This window comes from Sarcophilus harrisii, chromosome 1, assembly GCF_902635505.1.
Source record: "Sarcophilus harrisii chromosome 1, mSarHar1.11, whole genome shotgun sequence".
Classification (NCBI taxonomy): Eukaryota; Metazoa; Chordata; class Mammalia; order Dasyuromorphia; family Dasyuridae; genus Sarcophilus; species Sarcophilus harrisii.
Window position 1 is genome coordinate 494449919 of NC_045426.1, and position 13965 is coordinate 494463883.

Below are 13965 nucleotides of genomic sequence, written 5' to 3' on the forward strand. Positions count from 1 at the left end.
AATTAAACAGTATTTTAGAAAAGTTAGATATGATAGACTTTTGAATGGGAATCACTACATCCATTTCTCAGAAGTTCATGGCAGTGTCATGATTTGATTATGTATTGAGATCATTGAAACTTCATAAACAAATGCAGAAAAAAAAGATCCTTCTGAGACATCTTTGATACCTTCTTCCCAAATAAATAATGTTCCCTAGGTGACCTTTCTTCTAAGATTATACTTCTATTTCATCTGAATCTGTATTTATTGATGGGCCTATCCTTTGCTTTTGTTCTACTTTTTCATAGAGATGAATTAACATATATTGCTCGAAGCACATGAATAAAAAACATCCTTCCTTATTTTCAAGTATTAGTTTCAACCTCTTCCTTACTTCAGGGACTAGATTTTTGTCCCCTGTTCTCAATCCTCATCTATCCATACTTTCCACCCTGTCTAGGGAGACTATGGGTGGAAAATTTCATAGACAACATGGTTGTTTTTTTTTTAAATCCCCATTACAAACAAAATGAATATACATGCAGCAATACTGATCACAGTATCAACATATTCTTCTCTCTTCTCCCACTGCCAAGGAAATAGTTTAAGGTAATTTTACAGTTGAAGATAAGATAGGTTAAATGAGTCATAGGTAGAATCATGACTTGTTCTGACTTCAAGTTCTCCTTTCACTACATCACAACTCTCAGTGGGATTTTATTGCATCATAAATTTAGGGTTATTTTATTAATGGAGTTAGGAAAAGGAATTAAGAAATGCTGTACAAAGGAGAGCTGTTACTTTTAATATACTCTTAGCTTAACAGGAGCTTTACCATAGAGAAAGAAGTCATCACCACCATGGCAAAACAAAACCATGTATCAGGGTTTACTGGGAGCATAATATAGTAACCATATATTCTAAAGAGCTGGAAAGATTGCTGATTTTGTTTTGTTACCTTTACTTCTTGGGGTGAGGGGAGTAGGGGCCAGAAATATTTTCTTTATTTGGTTTTTATTGAATGTTTTTCTTTTTAAATATACCTTTATAAAACTAAATTTAAGTGTTGCTCTTTTAGTTTGTGTGATATTTCTGATGGTATGAGTAAGACAATTTTTAGGACTTTTTCCTCTCAAAATGAGATTAGGAGTAGAAGCCAAAACTACAAGACAGCTGTTGGCCTCCTTCCGAATTCAAGCTTCCTGCTGACCTAGCTATTTTCCTAAGCATGTTTCACAGTAATAATAACTAGCATTTATATAGTGCCTTAAGGTTTGCAAGGCATTTTACAAGTATTATCTCATTTGATCCTCAAACCCCCAGGAGGTAGGTGCGGGAATTTATGAGTAAATTGAGTCAAGATGGAGATAAAATTATTTGCCCACATAACTAGTCAGTGTTTGAGGCAGGATTTGAATTCAAGATTTTCTAACTCTAGGTCTAGTACTCTTCACTATGGAACCTTACTGTATTTATTACAATGGTTTTATTATTATTATTATTTTACTTTGGGAGAACAGAGGGAAGAGAAGGTGGAAAGAAGAGTAAAGATATCCTTAATTAAAAAATAATAAAAAAGAAATCTCATTAAGTGACCCCAAAGCTTTATTCCACAGAATACATGTAGAAGAAAGGAGATGCTTATAGGGGTCAAGAAGAAGGGAAATGAATATCCCTGGTTGGAAACTGGCTTTGTAAATTTGTCACTGAAGAAACTTCCTAGATTTAACCTGGGGACTGAGACAATTTAAGTTAACAAGTATTAATTTAATACCTTTTGTGTGTCCAGCATTGTTCTAGGTACCATGGGATTGTAAATGAGTAAGAACAACAGTTAGTATTAATATAAATTTTTTCCCCATACTCACATAGTGCATATATTGTTTGTAAACCCTTTACACATATTACATTGTTTAACTCTCAAAACAGCCATTTGGGCTAGGTGTTTACTTAAGTGGAAACCAATTCTAAGAGAAATTAAGTGACTTTCTCAGGGTTACACACATACTAACACATCTAAGGCAGGATTTTAACTCAACTCTCTATGATTGCAAGTCTGGTGCTCTGTCCACCAATAATTCAAGGTCTGATTGAAGAAACATGATTTTTAAAAAGAATAATTTTTTTAAATGGAGGCTATCACAACAGTATTTAATTTTCCCCAAATACATGTAAAGATAGTTTTCAACATTCATTTTTATAAATTTTATGTTTCAAATTTTCTTTCCCTCCCTTCTTCACCTCTCCCAATGTGAGTAATAGTAACTGCCCCACTTGGGACCCAGTTGACCATTTCCAGCTGGGCAACATAGCTTCCTCCCTTCTTCCTCCTTCCCTCCCTCCCTCTCTTTCTCTCTCTCTCTTTTTTCCTTCCTTCCTTCTTTCCTTTTTTGATGATTTTAATTTTGACATAGTTTACACATTTCAAAAAAATTCACAAATAAATATGAACAAAGTATAATCTCTGAAAATAGTCAAGCAACGCTTTGTAAGAATGACTTCTACTAATGATATGTAAACAAAATCCTATATTTTGTTTATGTGTTTTAACTTTAATAAATTACTAAAACTGTTGTTGACTAATATTTTAGAGTTGTCCTTGTGTACATAGTTGTAATTTTGTATTTTATTCATTTTATTCCATTTTCATTATTCATTTTATTCCATTTTCTTTACTCTATCAGTTTCAACATATCTTCCCTCATTTTTTGAATTTTAGATATTTGTCATTTCTTATAGTACAATATATTGCATTGCATTCATATACCATAAGTTGCTCAATCATTCCATAATCATAGGGCACAAAATTTGCTTCTAACATTTTTGCTGTTATAATTAAGGCTGCTATGAATATTTTTGCACAAGTTTTTTTTTTTCTCTTCCTGCAGATCATTTTTTTGGTATAAATTCGATAGGGTGATCACTCAACCAAAGGGTATGAACAATTCATTTATCATTCTTTCATAATTTCAGATTGTTGGACCTATGACAGCTCTACCAGAAATGAACAACTTGCCTGTATTTCCATAGCTCAGCCAGCACTGAAATTTTCCATCATTTATCATCCTTGTCAATTTGGTGAGTGTGAAGTGATACTTCAGTGTTGTTTTAATTTTTATGTCTGATTATTATTAAGTTTGAGAACTTTTTCAGCCAGTTGTTGATAGCTGACATTTCTTCTTTTGAGAATATTTGTTCACATGCTTTGACCACTTGTTTGGTTGTGATGATCACTTTAAAAAAAACTTAATAATATTTGACTTTTCCAATTACAAGTAAAGATAATTTTCAACAATCATATTTGTAAGATTTTAAGTTCCATATTTTTTCTCCTTTGCTTTCTTGCCTTCCCCTTCTTCAAGACAGCAAGCAATCTAATATAGGTTATACATGTACAATCATTATAAACATATTTCCATATTAGTCATGTTGCTGACTCATTATTTTAAAAGTCTATTGCTTTGATAATTTTCCAAATTATTTTCTACATTGTTGATTCTTGTTTCTTAAATTACATTCTCCTTTTGATATTATTAAAATTGATGACAATGTCCATATCTTGAGTTTCTAAAAAAATTCTTGACAGTCTTGTATTAAATCCATTATGCCTTTGGGGGAATATAGTTGTTGTGTCATTATAGTTTTATTCTTTTCTTCTGAAGATTTATTCTTATATTCTTTTCTCTAGAGTATTTAAGCTTTGTTCTGAAGCTTATTTTTTTGCTTACTCTTTAATTCTTTTTTTAATTATAGCTTTTTATTTACAAAACATATGCATGGGTAGTTTTTCAACATGACCCTTGCAAAACCTTCTGTTTCAACTTTTCCCTTCCTTCCCCTCACCACCTCCCCTAGATGCCAGGTATTCCAATACATGTTTATTATGTTAAAATATATTACACTTTAATTCTTGTTAGCTTTTTCTGTGAACATTTCCCTGGAAAGAGTTTTTCCTCCTCCTTTTTTTTCCCCCTCATTCTTTTATTTGGTACATTTATTGATTCTCTGATAATTATGAAAAACTGGTCTTAAGTCAATGACACTCACTTAGTTGTCTTATGGGAGCTCTTCTCCATCATTCTTTTGATCACATCACACTGTCTCTTGAATATAGAAATTTCCCCAAGAGTGAAATTTTGGAAAATGATAAAAGGACAAACCCTTAAGGGAATGGTACCAAATTCAGGCAGAAAATGGGAGCTACTGAACCACAGATACTATGGGCTAGATACTAAGAAAATTATATATGAACATTATCTATGTTCTTCTGTATTTTAAATTATTTTGTTAAATAATTCTCAATTATATTTTCCCTTGATTTCTGCTGCACAATGTTATGGGGCCACAAACATGACCACAGACAGTATTTGATACCTCTGCTATAAGGGTTAATTAAAAGAAATGTATGCAGTATTGTTGGAGTAATATATCTCTCCCAAATTTTCTCCTTCAAAATATCTAGATCTCTGTTTGATAAATTAAGTGCTAATAGGACCCTGGAATTTGGAGAGAGCCAGTGACAAATCCTGGTCACTGATCCTTTATCTAGAGGTAGTTTCACAGATTTATTTAGTTGAAAAATGGAGGTATTATCACCATGTAACCTTTCTTACTTTTTCAGTATTGAGAGAATCTGATTTTTTCCTCTAGACTTTGTCAATTAAGTTGGAATATTGAAGTAGTTGTTATGCAAAAGTCATTTATATTTGTAATAGGTAAAAAAAAAAGGAAAAGTGCACAAAATTGGTAGAGTTTTACAGATATGAATTATTCTTTATGAATTATTAGATAAATATGATACCCAATCATTTATAAGATTTCCCTAAAATGATGATACATCAGAATGTAGACAGTATCATATATATTTTTTTATTTTAAAGGATGGGTTTTGAACATGCTAGTGGGGAGAAAAGGTATGTTACCACTCTGTTATTAGGAAACAGTTTCTAGCTCTTATCCTTCCAGTTACATTTTTGTAAGTTGAAGGGGTCCATTTTAACATCTGAGTTCTTTCATGGGCCTCCCCATCAATCTCTCCTTCCTTTATTATTTTTCCACTGATGAATCAATGATTGGCAACATAGCTTCTCTCATATGTTTGCTTTTTTCTCCTTTCAATTCACTTAAGACCTAACAGCTGACTAACTAATCTGGCAGAACCTGAATTTTTCCTTCTCATTTTCTACAGCACTTACTTACTGTCTTCCTAATTAGATTATAATTTCCCAAAGGCAGAGGATAGTTTTATTTTTTATAAACTCCATAGTGCTTAGAACAATGATGGATATGCACACAATAAATATTTAATACTTTTAGATTTTATATAACTTAAAGCAAATCATTTAGTACATGATAAATCATAATGCAACTTATTCCTTCAGAATCCTTCTCAAAATTAACTTCCTTGGGTAATCAAAAGCCTGTGGAAATGACTAGTAATGCAGCTGACATATGATAAGCATTATTATTGGTGTTTGTCATAGTCTCTTCTGTGAATTCACTTTCTTCCCCTATATTTGTTTTTGTCAACTTGTCTTAGATATATCTCATATTTTGCAGACTATTCACATTATTCTAGGGCAGGTAAGTGGTGTGGTGGATAGAGCACTGGCCTGGTGTCAGGAAGATCTGAGTTCATATCTGTCCTCAGATACTTGCTATCTGTGTGACCCTAGGTAAGTTATTTAACCCCTATTTGCCTCCGTTCCTCATCTGTAAAATGGAGACACAATAAAGAAGGAAATGGCAAACCACTCCAGTACCTTTGCCAAGAAAATTGTTGTTATTGAGTCATTTCAGTAATATATGACTCCTTGTGACCCCATTTGGGGTTTTCTTTTTCACTGGGCATAATATACAAACCCACCTTTTCCATGAGTTTCTATGAAAGTCTTAAACTCAGCATCGGAACAATCGCTCATGTGTATACACTTTTATATAGGATTTTAAGGCATATAAAATACTTTACAAATGTTATCTTACATCATCCTCCCAATGATCCTTTGAATATTATTTCTGTTTTACATGTGGCTTGTAAAGCATTAAACATTCAGCCCATGGGGTTTGCACAAAAATTACACAGATTCAATGTAATCTGTGAGAATAGACATGGCACCCTAACAGGCTGCAGCTATATGTCCAGTATATTCCCTGAAAAGATTGAAGCCCAGAAACTGGTTAATCATTCAAACTGTAGCTCTCATGTAATCTCCACTAAAATTTTAACTTTGAGATTAGACATTTTTTTTTTTTTTACCTTTTATTTTCTCTGAATGGTAGAGTTTAAAAAAAAACCCCAACAAAAACTAGTTGACTAACATACCAGTCAGAGCTATTAACTTGAACTTAGTTAAAGTGAAGTTATTTAATAAAACAGTATGGTGAAAATAAAACATAGTATAGCCTAGCATAGCACAGTATGGTATGATATGGTAAGTTATACTATGGTATGATATGGTATGGTATGGTTTAGTATGGTGAACCCTGTAAAGAGGCAGCTAGGTGGTGCAATGGATAGAGTGCTGGGTCTAGAGACAGGAAAACCCTTCCTGAATTTGAATCTGGCCTCAGATACTTATTACCTGTGTGGTCCTGAGCAAGTCACTTAATCCGATTTGTCTCAGTTCTTCATTTGTAAAATTAGCTGAAGAGGGAAGGAAATGGTAAACCACTTCAAGTATCTTTGCCAAGAAAATCCCAAATGGGATCACAAAGAGCTGGACATGACTGAAACAACATAGTATATAAAAATATTTTTAGTATGTATTAAATAAGATAAAGTAAAAAAAAACAAACAAACCTCTATCTCTATTTAGGAAGAATATGACCCCTAAATTTTGGGTGTAATCTCCTGCATCTTCTCTACATATATACAACATCACTGGTAAGAGTAGATGCCCATAGGTAATTTATTTTTAGAGAAAGACATATAGGAAATGTATCTGGTCGGAGTATACATATGAGGGGCATTTGATTCCATACAAATGAAGGTGTTATCAAGCTGTTCGTACTGTTTTGATCTGTTTTGCTTTTATGTGAGTTCTTTTCTTTTTCTTTCTGTCTCTCTCCTTCTTCCTCCTTTTCCTCTTTCTCTTCTTCCCTTTTCTCCCTCCCCCCCCCCCTCCTTTTCTTTCTTTCTCTTTCTCTAATGTTTTCTCACTGGGCCTTGTTCTCTTAGTATCATATAATTTCTCTGGTCTATGTCTGCCATTGGTCTCATGTTTATCAAATGTTTTCAGACTACCAGCTCTTGGGCTTCATCTCTTCAGAAATATCTGGCTCCTGTTTGCTAGGGTGCCATATCTAGAAATCTTGTCCCTTATAGGAATAGGCTGATATCTCTTTATTTATAGCTGATGCTGAGCCATTGTATCTTGCTAAGGGACCAAAAAAAAAAAAAAAAAAAAAAAAAAATCAGACAGGATGCCCCAGGCTAAGATTAAGCCTGAGTTTTGAACTACTGTAAGGAGAATGCATATCTTATTTTCACTCCATCTCACTTAGACCTAGAAAGTCCTTACAACTCCAAGTTAATTCCCTAATATAGGTTCTTTATCTCCCTTTCAAAAGCCTCTGCCAAAAGAATCACACAGAAATGTAGGTTTGGTCTTTTGCAGTTTATTTCTAGGATTCTCAAATACTTAGGAATTTGCCATGCAAATAAATCTAACCAACAGATTCTTTGTATAATGCATACATAGCCAGAAAACATCTCTCATGCTTTGAGTTCCTCTCTCTCTCTATAAAAATGATACTTTGAGCAGTAAATACATTTATTTGATGTTTCCAGCTGGTCAGTGATAAGAGTCAATTTTCAAGTCCAGTTTCTATGACTCTAAATAACAATACACTTTATAAAATACCATTCAATCTCTCTTACTGAAAATGGAGTTTGTCTCTTGAAGTCAAGAGTGAGTTGAAAACATTTTTTTTTTCCCCCAAGAGGAAATCAATTCTGCTGTCTGGGGCAAAAAATCTACATGCTCAGTATTTGATTTGTACAACTTTCTGCTTCCTTAAAAATCTTCTTCCTGTAGTAGTATACATTCCTGCTTGCTGCCTACTACTGCTCAAGCTAATTCAAAATTGTAAGGATGTGGAAGGATGATGAGCACTGATCATAGAGGAAGGAAGGAGAAAGGAGATTTTTTTTTCTTTTTAATGAAATGAGCTTTTATTCTTCCTAGGCCACTGCTGGGGAAACTATTTTTCCATCCTCTCACAACAGGTACCAAGTCAGATATCTGAAGATCTCATTACATATAATAATAGTTAGCATTTATATAGTGCTTTAAAGATTGCAAAAAGTACACATATGTTCTTTCACTTGATAGTCACAGTTTTGCTAAATTTATTCCCTTGAAAATGGCCTAAATTCTGAGTATATGGAGAGCCATCTGGTCTACACAGAGTCAAATATATAGTCATATATACATTGATTGCCTCATAATGTTTTAAATTCTCTGATTTTATTGAATAAATCATTAAAAGTCTCTCAATTGCCTTCTGAAAAATGAAACATTTTTGCTGGAAGAAAAATACTGACTGTGACATGAATATTTTCAGCTGTTCAAGCAGCACTAGCTAGGCTTTCTTTCTGATGTATACATTAGGAATTCCTTGGATTTTTTCCAAGTTATTTCTCGAGACAAATCACAATTGACAGATGAAAAACAGGAAGAAAGAGGGCTGAGGTTTGCCCACAAAGGCCTTTGAGTCACAAGAGGCCTGACTCCTTGGGGTTGAGTTTTGGATCAGGGTAGCTGGAAGTCTAAACCTTCATAGTGAAGGGGATGCAGCTTCTAGGAGAAATATTACAGTAATCCTGAGGCCCCCAGACTTTAGGAGTGTTATTGTTCTAATAATCTGTTTGTCAATGATCCTAAAGTCTCCTGGCTTTAGGAATACTATAGTAAAGTCTTAGAAACTTTCTTGACTTCCAGATTACCATTTGTTGGTCAGCAACAAAAGGGTTTCTGAAACAAAGGATGAGGGGCATATCATTGTGCCCTCATTACACCAGTCTGGGACCCCAACCTTTTGGGATCTCCTTTTGAATTTAAACAATAGTTCCAACAGAGTTATCATGAACTGGCTATTTTGTCTCTAGTCAACTCCAAGCACAAAACTATTAAAGAGACAGTTTTTCCAGCCTGAGCCAAAAGGATGTGCAGGTGGCATAAATCATGGTGAATGGTTGGATTGAAGACAAATCACACAATTGATAGAATTGAATTATTTCTTTATTCTTTAAAATTTTTATTTAAGATAGATAGCAGCACTGCTTAAGCAGCTCTTTGGGGAAGGGAAGGTAGAATATCTGATGGGTAGAGACCTCACTCTTGAGCAGGGGCAGTGCCTGGTCCCTATTTTAGACATATTTCACTTTAGCTTTCTGAATGAGAGAAGATTAGAGAAAGGCTCACAGGGGAGAGGGGCTGGGAAAAGTTCATTTTCAAGACTGTGATTTAGTGGCTTTTCATTTTTTTCCCCCAACATTTCAGAATCTATATACTTGGAAACAATTTTTCTGAAACATGATTCAAAAAATCCAAACATTTCAGCAGCACATAGTTTATCTCTGTCTTTCTAAAGACAATGTGATTGGCTGAACTAATGCTTGGATCTCTTGGCAGGCAACACCTGCTGCTATGAGGTTCCTGGGACACTGGGCACTTCCTTAGAAATATAAGTGAAGTTCTTTGGAGCCAGGAATAGAACCCTTCTACATTTTCCAATGAACATCTTCCTACCAACATCACCAATACAAAGAAATGAGAAACAGCTTTTAGACAGCCACTTCTTTTAAAAGAAACAGAGAAGAATCACTGTTTAATGATAAGCCCTATGACCAACACAGACCAGCTTTAATCATTTTTGGCTGTCTAGATCTGAACAAAATCATAAACTTCTCATTGCCAATGTCTATAAAGATATTTCAAGTTAGTGAATTCCCTGGGGAAATGATACACCCATATACTATATATATATATATATGCATATATATACATCTATATAATATGTATATATGTATATATACACACATATATAAATATATATGTGTGTAATTTAAAAAAAAAACTGAGAAACATCCTTTACCACGGGGAAGAGCTGCATCTGACAAGAAACTCTATGAGTTATTATTAGTACCATTATTGTTTTCTTTGGCTTCATGTACTATATTGGTAAAATGACCATAAAAAAGAAAATAATATATATAAAAAAGCAAATATTTTGTACAAAAATACAAAGTTTTAAAAGCTCTTAAAAGTATATTCCATATTATTACTAAGAGTTTGGACTATATATATATATATGTATATCTGTATAATTTTCCTACATTTGGGATTTTAGCAAATGTAACACACTGTTTACACAGTAGATGTTTAAGCTTTTCCTATAGCTGAATAACAAGCATTCATTCAGAATGGAGTATCCCTGTGCTTCTGAAGTGAGAACTCACATACTTGGTTGGTTATTGGCTGAGAAAGATTATGGGATTCCATCCAGCTATGCACTGACCATCAACTAGGTCCCAAGTCCTTGAGTAATGGTGGGAGGGAAGAAAAATTTGCAGCAGGATTTTTTGTTGAACCAGTTTTCAGTGCTTTCTTTTTCCATGGGGTGAGAAAGTGATCTAGTCAAAAAGGCACATCCTTTGCTTTTGGGAGATATCCAGAATTTGTGTCCATATTTGTCATTTCACAGCTTATTATAATGTAGAAGTTGATGCTAAAAGGAAAAAAAAACAGTTTTAAAGTTTCATCAAGTTACATTGTATTAAAATAATAAGGACTACCTAATTTGTTCTACTGTTCACAATTCTGTGGTTTAAACCTTAGTTTAAACAATAATGTATATCCTTTCTTTTTAAAATAGATTTTCATTGATATCTTTTGCTTTTATATAGGCTGCAGTTCCTCTTGTATCCTGCCCCTCTTCCCACCTGAGAGTCATCTAGTATATATAATTTCAAAGAAATGAATAATTAACAAGGGAAATAATTACAGCCGTTGGCATTCTCCTCTCTGTCCTCTGTCCCCCCAAAACCCTAGTCAAATTCAGAAGCCAGATGCTCATTCCTAGAGGCTATACCACTGACAACCAAATCAGATACACTTGATTCAAAGAAATCATAAATTTGGGTTGCTTTAAACCCCATTCTTTTAAATGAATTATAGCTCTGATGAGAGAAACTGCGTTAAGATCCCCAATGTAAAAGAAGCCTGTATGTAAGGACTCTGGGTTAGAGATATAAGATGCTCAAGAGGAAAGCAAAGTAAAAACAAAAAACAAAAAACAAAAACTTTACAGTGTAGGCCGTTAGCGCTCTTACATGGCTCTTGTCTTTTTTAGCTTCTTAAATTAATATTTTTCAGTTATCAAATTTTTTTTCCCTCCCAACAATTTAAAAAAATCATGATGTTAGTGCAACATGATAGGAAAATTTAGTGAATGCTGTTGTATTAGACTAGTTAAAAATGATAAAGATTATATGGATAAAATGTCCATTGATAGTGACCTAGACTCTTACAATTTTTCCTTTTAAGAATCCTATATTGCTTACCTGGTTCCCTGTCTTTTTCACAAATGAAGTTGTTAATATCCTCACATTGGAAATCATTCCATTGCCCAGCATAGATTAGTCCGGCACAGTCTTCTCCTGGTCCATGGCCATGACCCCAGTTATCAGGCTGTCCAGTTTTCCAGTTTCTTTTGAAAAAACAAAAATTGAGTGTTATTCACACAGTGCAAGATCTTTGATCAAGAGCAGAAAAGTAGAAACTTAAAAAAAATTAAAACCACTGTATCTTTCCTGAAATGAAAATACATTATTTAAAAAAACCATGCATGTTCTTTTTGGGAATGAGAAGCATATGTGCAGCTGCTGAGGAGATTTCTCAAGTCAATCCAATGGGGATATTAAGGTCAGGAGGCCTACCATCTGATTTCCATGCTGTACCCCCTAAGGTGTTTGTTTGCCTTGCCCCAATGAAATCAATTCAGTGTGCTTTTTCAGTGCAGAGCTAAGGGGAAAACACCCCAATTTTCAATAAATCATGTAGTTTATCATGATGAGGTGAATGATAAATTTTTAACATACGTTTTGAGAAGGGTCTTTAGAGGTCATTTAGTCTTACACCTTTATTTTTTAGATGAAGAAATGGGAGCCCAGAGAGCCTTCACTTGCTCAGAAACACAGTGATTGAGTGCTAGGTCTGATGGAATTTGAAGTTAGGTCTGATGGTTCCAAATTCAGTCCTCATTCCAATGGCTCTGAGCAATATGGGAGAGTATGGTTTGTATTTGTACATATATACATGATGGGAGGATATTATTTTCACACATTGTTTTTTTCTTAATTTTTGAGAGGAGATCCTTTTGAAAATCTACTTGGATCTTTATATGTTTTGAAATGTATGCACATAAATAAGAACTAAAACTAAGAACACAATTGTTAATAGTCATAATAATAAAAATGTTTATAAAGCACTTATTATGTACCAGGCATGTGCTAAATGCTTTGCACTTATTATCTTGATTTTTATAATAACTTGGGGAGGTAAATGCTATTATTATCCCTATTTTTCAGATGAGGAAATAGAATCAAACAGAAGTCTTGCTCAGGGTCACACAGTTAATCAATGTCTGATTTCAGGCCCAGTACTCTATTTACTGTGCCATCTATCTTCCCCAACATACAATTTTTTTTAATGCATCTAGAAATTCCTCTAATGATAAACAAATGGTTATAACTTGTTTGGGTTGGTTACCCTAGTTGAGAGAGATACATTTAATTTCACTATTAACTGTTTAGAATATTCCAGTTTTTTCAAAGAATTAAAAAACCCCCCAGAAATGACAAGGAAACTTCTTTAGGGTGGATTTGTTTTAAGGCTTATTAACCTTGACTGTGTAATTTGAAACAATCCTTAGAATCTTTGTTTGGCAGAGTTAGCATTTCTTGATTATGTTTTCATTTAATAAACTAGATGTACTTTCAATCTCAGCCCTCAGAAATAGTTTTTTCCCCCTTCTTCTGTCTAAGAAACAGGTTGCTACACAGAAGCTTGTGGTTACTGCCTGAAAGGATGCCATGATCAGCTTCAGGACACGCCTGCCTGATGTGGAGGGTCTGAGAAAACATCTGGAAAAGGATGCACACAGTTTTCCAGAAACGATGAGTCATTTTCCCATCAATAACATGCAATCCTGAGGTTACTCAAGGACATCCCATATCATCTGAAAACTCTAAGGGTAAGACCAATAGCCCCCAATCACATTTATAAAAGACATTTGATATTGATAGTAAGTTAGAAAAACCACACAAGGTAGAATTTCCTTTCAAATGTGTATTTTGGGGTATTTTTATGAAGAGTGATTATAAGACCATGCAGCCTGGAACCAGGCTAGATCACTTCTTGTCTTGTCTACACCATGCTGTCTTCTCTCCTTTCTCAAATCCCTTTTTTCCTTCCTTCCTTCCTTCCTTCCTTCCTTCCTTCCTTCCTTCCTTCCTTCCTTCCTTCCTTCCTTTTTTCCATCCTTCCTTCCTTCCTCCCTTCCTTCTCTTCCTCCTTCTCTTCCTTTTTTTCCTTTCCTTTCATTCTTTCCTTCCTTCCTTCCTTCCTTCCTTTTCCTTACTCTGTCCACATGGGGTATCATACCCTTACCTACAGATGCTCTTAAAAACTTTTTCCCTCCTTTGGAATGCCTGAACCCTCCCATGATATCTTGGGGTTTACTGGCTAGATTTCTTTCTTAAGGACCATGCCTTAAACCAAAATCACTTTGATTTTCATTAATTGGCCATCAATAGGTCCCAGACCAAGTTCCATTTGTTCATTGTTTGAGTCCTGATTGACTCACATTGAATTAGTCAATCTAATAAACTGAAGGTCTACATTATGCTGGCCTCATTGTTGTATGGGACTATATAGTAGTATTATGCCAGAAAACTGAATCACTTCCATTTGAATTGTC

General features: G+C 34.2%; 1 protein-coding gene across 1 annotated transcript in view; it reads right to left on the reverse strand.

Moving 5' to 3' along the window:
* Nucleotides 1-9206: 9206 nt before the first annotated feature.
* Nucleotides 9207-13965, reverse strand: part of COLEC12 (collectin subfamily member 12) — a 212618-nt gene continuing 207859 nt past the window's right edge. Inside the window, exons 9-10 of the mRNA XM_023496209.2 lie at nt 11549-11694; nt 9207-10713 (exon numbers count right to left, since the gene is read on the reverse strand). Of these exons, the coding sequence (XP_023351977.1) occupies nt 10694-10713; nt 11549-11694 (166 nt within the window). The 3' untranslated portion in view covers nt 9207-10693. The remainder of the gene's footprint in view (nt 10714-11548; nt 11695-13965) is intronic.